The sequence below is a fragment of the Ambystoma mexicanum genome, chromosome 1p (genome assembly GCF_040938575.1).
Source record: "Ambystoma mexicanum isolate Mex_15411 chromosome 1p, UKY_AmexF1_1, whole genome shotgun sequence".
In the NCBI taxonomy this organism is placed as follows: Eukaryota; Metazoa; Chordata; class Amphibia; order Caudata; family Ambystomatidae; genus Ambystoma; species Ambystoma mexicanum.
The window spans coordinates 781,320,603-781,330,341 of record NC_090921.1 but is presented as its reverse complement, the minus strand read 5'-3'; the positions used below and the strand labels follow the sequence as shown (position 1 = coordinate 781,330,341).

The window sequence follows — 9,739 nt, the reverse complement described above, 5'->3', positions numbered from 1 at the left end:
TCTATTCAACTTACTTCCTTGTGCCAAAGAAAGATTTGACAATGCGCCCAGTATTGGACTTACGGCCTGCCAACAAGTATGTCAAGCCCCAAAAATTCCGTATGACCACGCTACAAGAGGTAATCCCCCTCCTAAAAAAGGGGGAGTACATGGCAACCTTGGATATGAAAGATGCTTATTTTCATATTTCCATGCTCCCAGCCCACAGAAAATACTTGCGCTTCAAGGTAGACAGTCACCACTACCAATTCAAGGTACTGCCCTTCGGGATAGCTTCAGCACCAAGGGTATTCACCAAGGTACTGGCGGTGGCAGCTGCACACCTACGCAGGGAGGCAATCCCAGTGTACCCTTATCTGGACGACTGGCTCATAACGGGGGAAACCCCAGGAATTTGCAGGTCAAACATTCAGAGGACTATCGACCTCCTCCACGAATTAGGCTTCTCTATCAACGAGAAGAAGTCAAGTCTGGTGCCAAGCACCTCAAAACAGTTCCTAGGAGCAATCCTAGATACTCAGAAAGGGTTGACCTTCCCTTCGGAAGAGAGAATTCGGAATATACTACTGCAGATTCCACATTATCAGTCAGGTCAACAAATAACGGTACGCAAAGCAATGCGGTTACTGGGCATGATGGCGTCATGCATTTACCTGGTCCCCCACGCGCGTCTGCGCATGCGTCCCATGCAGGAATGGTTGGCGAAACAGTGGACTCAGGCAAGTGGTCAGTGGGACGATCTAGTGGTCGTTTCGCCAACACTCGTACAGAGCTTACACTGGTGGACAAGAGAGAATCTCGCAAGGGGAAAACCCTTTTACGATCCCGAAGTACAAGCAGTGGTGACTACAGATGCATGCCTGACTGGGTGGGGAGCTCACCATCTCCACCACACAGCTCAGGGTCTCTGGTCTCACTCAGTAGCCAAGAACCACATCAACCTGCTGGAACTTCTGGCAGTATTCCGAGCGCTTTGGGCGTTCGAGCCCCATCTGCTAAACTTGTCGGTGCAGATCCGGACGGACAGCACGACAGCCATGTTCTATCTGAACAAACAAGGAGGGACTCGTTCGCCAAATCTGTCCAAGCTTGCCCAGAAAATCTGGATATGGGCACTCAGACGGAACATCTTCCTGTCATCACAACATGTTCCAGGGGAGCTCAATTCCCTGGCGGATGCCCTAAGCAGAGACTCCCTCCCAAAAGAACACGAATGGGTCCTTCACAGAGATATCGTAGAGGATCTCTTCTCTCAGTGGGGTTTCCCCACTATAGACCTATTCGCCACAAGCGAAAACAAACAATGCCCAGGATTTGCATCCAGGTTCCCCCAGCCAGACTCCCAAGGGAACGCCCTGTGGATGAACTGGTCAGGGATGTTTGCGTACGCTTTTCCACCAACTCCTCTCATCAGGAAGGTGGTGTACAAGATGAACAAGGAATCGATGACGCTCATCCTAGTTGCTCCCATGTGGGCGAGACAACCATGGTTTCCACTCCTACGCAGGATGGCGGTGTGCGAGCCCATCAAACTCCCAGCCTGGTACAACCTACTGTCCCTGCAACAAGGTCAAACAGTGCACCAGGAACCCAACTCAATGAACCTGGCAGCATGGCTCCTGAAGTCATAGAGTTTGGCCATCTCAATTTACCACAGAGGTGTATGGACATCCTAAAAGAATCCAGGAAACCAAACACAAGGCACTGTTACTTTGACAAGTGGAAGAGATTCGTTATTTGGTGCCAGAATAAACAAATCAACCCAGTTGATTGCACTCCTTCCAACGTTGTAACATACATGCTCCACCTGCTGGACGCAGGTTTGGTTTTTAACTCTCTGAAAGTACACCTGGCAGCCCTCTCGGCTTACACCACATCCCATAACAAGGTATCATGGTGGAAAGTACCAGTAGTTAAAGCCTTCATGGAAGGAGTAAAGAGACTTCACCCTCCTATTTCGAACCCACCGCCAGGATGGGACCTCAATGTGGTGCTAGCTAAGCTCATGGGCCCCCCTTTCGAACCCATGCATAAAAGTAGTCTCAAACACCTGACTTATAAAACGGCCTTCTTAGTAGCCATTACCTCTATAAGAAGGGTCAGTGAAATTCAGGCTCTGTCAGTGCAGGATCCTTTCTTTACTATCCACAAAGACAAACTGGTTTTACGCACACACCCTAGGTTCTCACCTAAATTTATATCTAAATTCCATGTAAACCAGTCCATCGAGCTTCCGGCTTTCTTCCAGAACCCGCAAAGCTCGGCTGAGGTGAAACTACACACCCTAGATGTGCGTAGGGCGGTCCTCTACTATGTAAACAAAACCAGACCGCTAAGGAAAACAGATCAACTGTTTGTCTCCGTAGCTACAGGCAGAGAGGGAGATCGCGTCTCTAAGGGCGCTATCTCGAAGTGGATTATCAACTGTATACAGCTGTGTTACTCTCTTTCTGAAAAAACTCTGCCTTTTACGCCAAGAGCCCACTCTACTAGAGGCATTGGGGCCACTCTGGCTTTCATTGCAAATGTTCCCCTCGACACCATTTGCAAAGCAGCTACTTGGAGCTCTATTCACACTTTTACTCAGCATTACTGCATTGACACTCATTCCAAGACAGATACACAAGTGGGACAAGCGGTTCTGAGACACCTGTTTGCTCATGACTCTTCTCACATCCCACCTCCTTCTTCTGGTACTGCTCGCTAATCTATGCACAGCATGTGATCTAAGCAGATTCCACAAGCCTCAGAAGGGATACATTACTCACCGTAATCGTATTTCTGATGCTTGTATCTACTTAGATTCACATGCGACCCACCCTTCCTCCCCTCCGAGAGAAGGCGCATGATTGCTGGTAGTCTTACCTTTCTGTCTATCTGCTTGGATTATCAGTACTCACGCTACTCCTCATGCTTCCTCATGTCAGAAAAAATACAATCTGAGGATCCTAGACGCGTGAGGGATCTTGGGTACAGTGGACGTCACACTAGGGATAGTATTACTGGCACGCCTGTGTCGACGCCCATTTTCGAGTTTCGAAAAACAAACTGTAATACTCCGCAGCTTCCACTAGATGTCGGCCTATGCACAGCATGTGAATCTAAGCAGATACAAGCATCAGAAATACGATTACGGTGAGTAATGTATCCCATATATATATATCAGAAAATCTGTTAGTTTGTTCCTTTTACAAAAACCGACCCTGTTCCACCAATCTGCACCAAATGTTGCATTATTCCCAGTTAGCATTTGGACACCCCAACCCTTTCTTGGGATTTCATCCCTTTCACACATGAGACGGTTGCCTGAAATCAGGAAAACATCAATGTGGTTGTAGAAGGACTGGACGAAGCTCATTTTCAAGCGACACGGCGCGAGGACCATAGATCAAAGGGAAAACCACGTTTCAAGGCCCTAGGATGTACAGTTTCCGAGATTTTTTCACCACAATGCACCACAGCATGCCAGGGTGAGGCGACAGGTGGGGAGAGCGAACAAAAGATCCCAGTATGCTGCAGCACGCCAACTCTCTCCTCCCCTCCATGTCTGTTCCGGGTATGTCAGCCAGCCACAAGCACCCATTCTCAGTGCAGTTTACTTCAGAGTGCAAAGTACATCAGGCGGTAACCGACTCGGAACAGCGACCTACAGAATCATTGGTTTTCAACAATTGATAATTGTTATAATGTCGGTCTACAGAACCTGTGTGGGATATGGGTATATGGGTACATTTTGCTAGTGGATTTATAAAATTTAAAGTATGTGTATTGTTCATATCCTGTTCTACAACTAACTTTATTTTAATTCCTTTGCAGAGAAAGAAACAAGCAGACAATATCTTGTGGCTTTATATCCACATATAATAAATAAATGGGCAAAAGTATATTACACACTTGTACAATTTTAAATCGGTGTTCCGCAGACACCAAAAGTTCCCAGCTACGGATGGCGTTGACCGTGAATGAAGATATTCGTCCACTCATTTGTACACCAAATAACACATATAATATACTTTTTATTCTCTTCCACACCCTCGCGACGCACTCTCATCTTCCACATAAGCACATATGTGTTTGGCAAAACGTTCTATGTCTGTGTCTGTAAACAATCAGAATGGATCGCGGACTCAACATGGCAGACTTTTCAAAGTATTTTGACGTATCTCACATTCCTCAATTGACCATTCAGCTCCCTCATCTGGTGTCTGCGGACGTCACGTGGCTTCCAGATTGGTCCAGAGACGTCCGTGGACAACGAATCCGAAATGAGTACCTGGACCGTATGGAGATATCACACATTTATTTTGAAGTACGTTTTGGACATTTCTTTTTTAAAGATCTACTGAATGTATTACCAAATGTGCAAAAGCACACTTTCGGGACCAGGCCACCGGTCCTTGTGCAAGTTTGGTGCAAATCTGTCCAGCGATTTGGGATGTACCCGCGAGCAACTTTCTTTCCCATTCATGTCTGTCTGAATTTCGAAAGGTTTGGGACTGCTCCGACACTGCCCCCCGCCTTACTACATTGCCTCACCTTGACGGAACCGCACAAAACCTTTACCCAGGGCTAAGCTAGTGCTTTATCATAGAGCTCAAAATGTCCACTCACCACTATCCATTGACTATTGATATTTGATTCTTGGTGAATCGGAAAAGGTCTGTTAAGTGTAAAATTGAAGTGGCAGATTACTTTTCTATGGCTGACTAGTAGGTTGTAACTTGAATTTTGTCCCCCTGAATTTATCACATTAAAATGGACATAAAAGGATAGGTATTAAAAATAAGTCAAAAATGTGTCATAGACGCCACTCTGCGAGAGCGAACATGGCCCATTAACCTGTTCTTTGGGAAGGTACCCACTCAAGAGTCCACAGCCACACTTTAGCTCACTGTACCTTTCACAGATGGGAAATATCAATTTGCATATCAGTTTTTGCCCCGCATGGGCAGCCCAGCACTGAAATGCTATGGCAATTCCCTTCTGAACAAGAGTACCAACAGCAAACCCATACACGTGTTTCAGCATTGTTGGGCCTCATTAGTGAGGTGGAGCTGTGCCTCTCTGAAAACAATGAGTAAGGGGTCCACGTCTGGATGACCCTGGGAAACTAGCCCTAAAGCCCTTGAAACAATCAGAAATGTGTCATAGGAGCCCCACTGTGAGAACGAACACAGCACTTTGATCTGTTCTTTGGGAAGGTACCCATTCGAGAGTCCGCGGCCACAATTTAGCTCACTGTACTTTTAACAGATGGGAAATATTCATTTGCATATCAATCTTTGTCCTGCCCACGGTCCAGCACCGAAATGCTAAATAACAGGGTTACTGTATAACAATAACTATCTTCTTGGAGGTGGACATGGACGTAACGGCCTGCCAGACTCAGCCAAGTAGGTCAAAGCGCTACAAAGATTTAGTGAGCTCTCAGGGCTGTTACTAGCCAGGTCTGTACCCCAAGGAGGTAGTTATCACTCTTAGCACCTCTGGGATTTCATTTGGGCGTGGCAATATTGTTTTTAATTTTTTTTTAGGGGAACGTTTACCTTCCCTTTTTCCAAATCTCTTTTCATAGGGTTAGGGGTTTCTGCATAGTCTGGATTGCATACAGGGCTCAAACTAATTTGTATTTGAGCAATCGAGGATGTCCAGCCAGTATCAAGATTGTTTCTGCCGTATCGTGGTTATTCTAATAATAAGTATACCGCTATTTCCATTGCTCATTGGATGGTCTCATGTATTCTGAAATCTTGCTCCAAGAAGTGAACTCCACCCATAGATGCCTCTTGCAGGGATTCACGCCCTTGCTCCCAGTGCCAAGTCACCTTCTGTTTCTTTTCCCAGTCATGTCCTTTTCCATGGACTTTATGAAACATCCACACGGGCTGCTCCATAGCTGTTTTGTTAACATTACTAATGAATATTAACTCTAGATCAGACACACGGTTAAGACCTTCTCAAAAACATCTTTTGTCCGATGGGTGGAATACATAGAGACTGCACTCTCCTCCATCAGACTCGTGCTTTAAAATCTTGTCACAAAATTCTAGGAAGGGGAACTGCCTGGCAGTGCCTGCAATAACTTTTGATAGGGCTTTTCCCTGTTCAAGTGCGGATATATCCGCCTTTCAAGTTGAAGTTTGAACCCTATTTCTCGCTCTGCAATTTGGATGTCCAGCTGTCCATTTTAGTTTTGGCTATCAGGTGGTGCTATAAATGCTGCTTATGATCCAAATGTATGGGGGAAACAACAAAGCCTATGGATTGTTTGTCATTTTACCCACCCACTGCCCTCCCCGGGCCATGGTCGTTCCCACGCACTAGCTGCCCTTCTTCAAACAACCCCATATATGAGTTAGCTGTGTGCTCTTCATGGTTGGCCAATTTCTATTTCTATCAATCGTATGAGTGGTAATTGCAGCTGTAAACTAACTTCTGGCGTAATAAAAATGTCTTAGCCAAGTGTGCTTTGAGCAACTTGAGTTCGATGCAATATGTGTTCTTGCAGATATTCCTTGTGCTGAATTTCTGTTAAAAATTAGCATTGGCAAAGCCAACAGTTTTGGCTTTTGTGTAGGCAGTTGCCATGAACTGCCGAAGCAGTACCATTGTGGCAGAGCTCTATTCCATGCTTATACAAAAGCCCAAACTGTTTCTTTTAGTGCTTGTTCTAAATTGATTGGAACTAGGCAAAGTAATGGGGTGTGTTCTGGAAACCAAGGTATTTGTGAGTCTGATGGAAGCAGCCGGGACTACGTACTACCAACTCAGAGTTATTTGTATTTTACAGAGCACACCCGTGGTTACAACTCATCGATCATTCATAATAGCTGTGGATAAGTCTCCACACACCACACTCCGCCCTAGATCTGCATGTTGGGCTCTTAACAGCACACACAGTATGGCTATACGAACCTTTACAGTACACACATTCCTAATGACTCTTCATCGCACACAACTCGCGATATTTGCGGTTGCAGAGCACCTTACAGCGCACATACAACCTAGTTGTGGACACAGGGCTACATTACAGAGCACATATTACCTTTTCCGAGAGCACACTCCCATCGCCACTACTTGCTCTAGTTATAGGGCTCTTTATAGCATACACTCGCACGAGGCATGCCTACAAGGTTTCTTACAGAACATTTGCAAGATGTGGCTGTAGGCCTTGTTCTAGTACACACAGTAGGTCCGATCAAAGGACTCCTACTTCAGCATGCATTCACTGTGGTTATGGAGTGCTTTACAACTTGTATGCATGTGCGCACACACCCCATTGCTATACTTGAGAGAGTGGAGTCCCAGAGTTGAAATCGGGGCCCGTCTTACTAGCGCTCACCCAAAGTGAAAAGATAGGACTTGTATGTTATTTTGCCTTTAAGGAACTATTTCACTCGGAACGTGTACTGTCAAGGACCCTACTCGGTTCCCACTAAGATAGGAAAAGACAATGTTTATTTGACTGTTGCAATCGGATTTATTTTCTGTTCTCCACTATCTGGAATCTGGGGGTGTACATTAACGTACAACTATACAAAGTATTGAAACTGAACAACTATGTTTTCCTTCCGAGTGTTGAAGGCTAGGTCCTCACAAGTATTACAATACCAGTAATTATGCTCATGCACAGACACACACTGTCTCTTTTTTTTCTTTCTCTCTCCCCTTTCTTTTTTTCTTTCTCTTCCTCTTTATTCACACACAGGCTTTAGTTGTGGGGTTCCTTTTTAGTGTGCAGACATTGTGCATACACAGAGCTCTATGTTATGTCATACTGATTATTTTATTTTGAGGGGTCCCACTTTACTTGTTTTAGTTTTCTAATTCATATCTTTGCTTTCATACAGAACAAATTCAGATTCTGCACTTCACACGAGTGTGATGAATCCTGGTTCGCAGGACATGTACCATGGCTCTGCCCAAGGAGCAGCTACTCCAGGTAGAAAGACTGGTGAGTTCTGGCCCTGAACCTCAACTCGTCTTTTCCTAATGCATTATTAATTAAATGTCAACTGCCCATATTTTGATGTGTCCGTCAATATCGTGCCAACGTTAGTCCTTCTAAAGCAGAGGTCTGCAACTGGCAGCTCTCCAGATGCTTTGGACGAAATCGTCCTTCAATCCTAGCTGGCATACCTACTGGATGTTCGGCACCTCGTCCTTCTGTAGCTTGGTGCCAGCTCTGGTCCTTGTGCCATTGGGTGGGGAGGGTGTCTACTCTGCTCCAGGTGCACGATGGGTGCCCTGCTCTGGCTCCCTATGTGGCATGGGGATGGGCCTACTCTGGTCCCTGTGCGGCATGGGGGGGGCTGCTTTAGTCCCTGTGTGTGATGGAGGCCCATCTAGTCAGGTCTATGTGATCACTGCGACCACACACAATTGCGACAGCCGAAAATGCCGACTTTTTTTGTTTTGTTTTCATTAAACCCCCTTTACACCACATAGATATGTGGGGGGAGACCCCCTCCAGCCCCCATATTAATATAATATCCCATACCCCGTCCCCCACATATCTATGTGGTGTAAAGGGGGTGTTTAAAAAAAAACTCGGGCATTTCGGCAGTCGCAATTGTGAGGGTGACATTTTGGGCCATTTCCCATCTTAGTCCATGTGCACCATGGTAAAGAGCCTTCATTTCTTTCTAAAGTGTTGGAGGTTGGTCGGTTCCCCCGTTTTATGGGTACTTAGCAGGAGTATGCTTGTTTTCTGTGGGTCTAAAAATGGCTGTGTTGCGCTGGCCTGTGTGATCCAAAGTTTATTGGGCAGGTAGTATGGGGCGTTGGTTGTCATTGCTCTGTAGGTGATGCAGATAGTTTTAATGTTGATGCATGCTTATGCAGTTCCTGAGAACCCAGGATATGGTATTTCTTCTCAACCATGATTATGGCAGCAGTGCTGTTGTCGATGGCTTTCAGAAGGGGCTAAGTTGGATTCATGTATACCTCTAAAAGAAGGTAATGAGAATCTATAACAGGAGTCTGCAAACTGCCTCTCAAGATGTTTTGGACTGCTACTCCAAGATAGCACTCAATTGATTATGCTGGCTAGGGCTGATAAGAGTTGTAGTCCAAAACATCTGAAGAGCCAAAGGCTGCAGAACACTTGTCTATAGTGAGAGAGGAGAGGGCTTGTATGGTGTTCATCACATCACTCCAGTGGGTGAAAGGGTTGCTTTCGTAGAAAGGCTTGAGTTGATAGTAGGCTGTTTTTGTTTTTTTGATGATAGAAGTCTTGAAAGAGAGGTTGTTGTCAACCCTACAGATAAGGGGTGTATCAGGCACTTTTACTCCCTGAAAATTGGCAAACAGTCTGTAGCAATCAAGACCCGGACCAGGGTTGGGTTGCTGAAATAATACTTTATTCAGGTGATTTTAAACTAATGAAAATATAGTCCATGAACTCCTTGAGAGTTACTCCACTCTTAGGCAGTCTTCCAGGTCTAGGATTAAGCCCTCCTAAGTCTCCTTGTTGTCCGGATAGGCCCACCAGTTGTTCCTTCTCTCTTCGTCCTCTTCGTATGACTAGGAAAATCAACAACAAACGCTGGATTAGTTCCCGGGCTTTTATAGGATGTGAGTGACTTGCTTCCCCCCCAATGGAAAGCTTCCCTGTCAATCAGACTTCTCATTGGCTGGTATTGCCATGTCCCGCCTCCTTTAAAGGCTGCCGTGGTTTCCCAGAGTGGCTGCTTCTGCTGCCTGCCCGAAGAGTCCCGCTCCCAGGCCACTCTATCCT

The 9,739-nt window shown here is 45.8% G+C and overlaps 1 protein-coding gene across 8 annotated transcripts in view; it reads left to right on the top strand.

Moving 5' to 3' along the window:
• The window catches only part of CRTC2 (CREB regulated transcription coactivator 2), a 1,479,582-nt gene that overhangs the window by 656,537 nt on the left and 813,306 nt on the right, over positions 1–9,739 (top strand). For 7 of the 8 annotated variants that reach the window (XM_069651423.1, XM_069651414.1, XM_069651405.1 and 4 more), the window contains one exon: positions 7,851–7,954. In XM_069651423.1, the coding sequence (XP_069507524.1) occupies positions 7,851–7,954 (104 nt within the window). The remainder of the gene's footprint in view (positions 1–7,850; positions 7,955–9,739) is intronic. The other variant, XM_069651430.1, reaches the window with a different exon arrangement.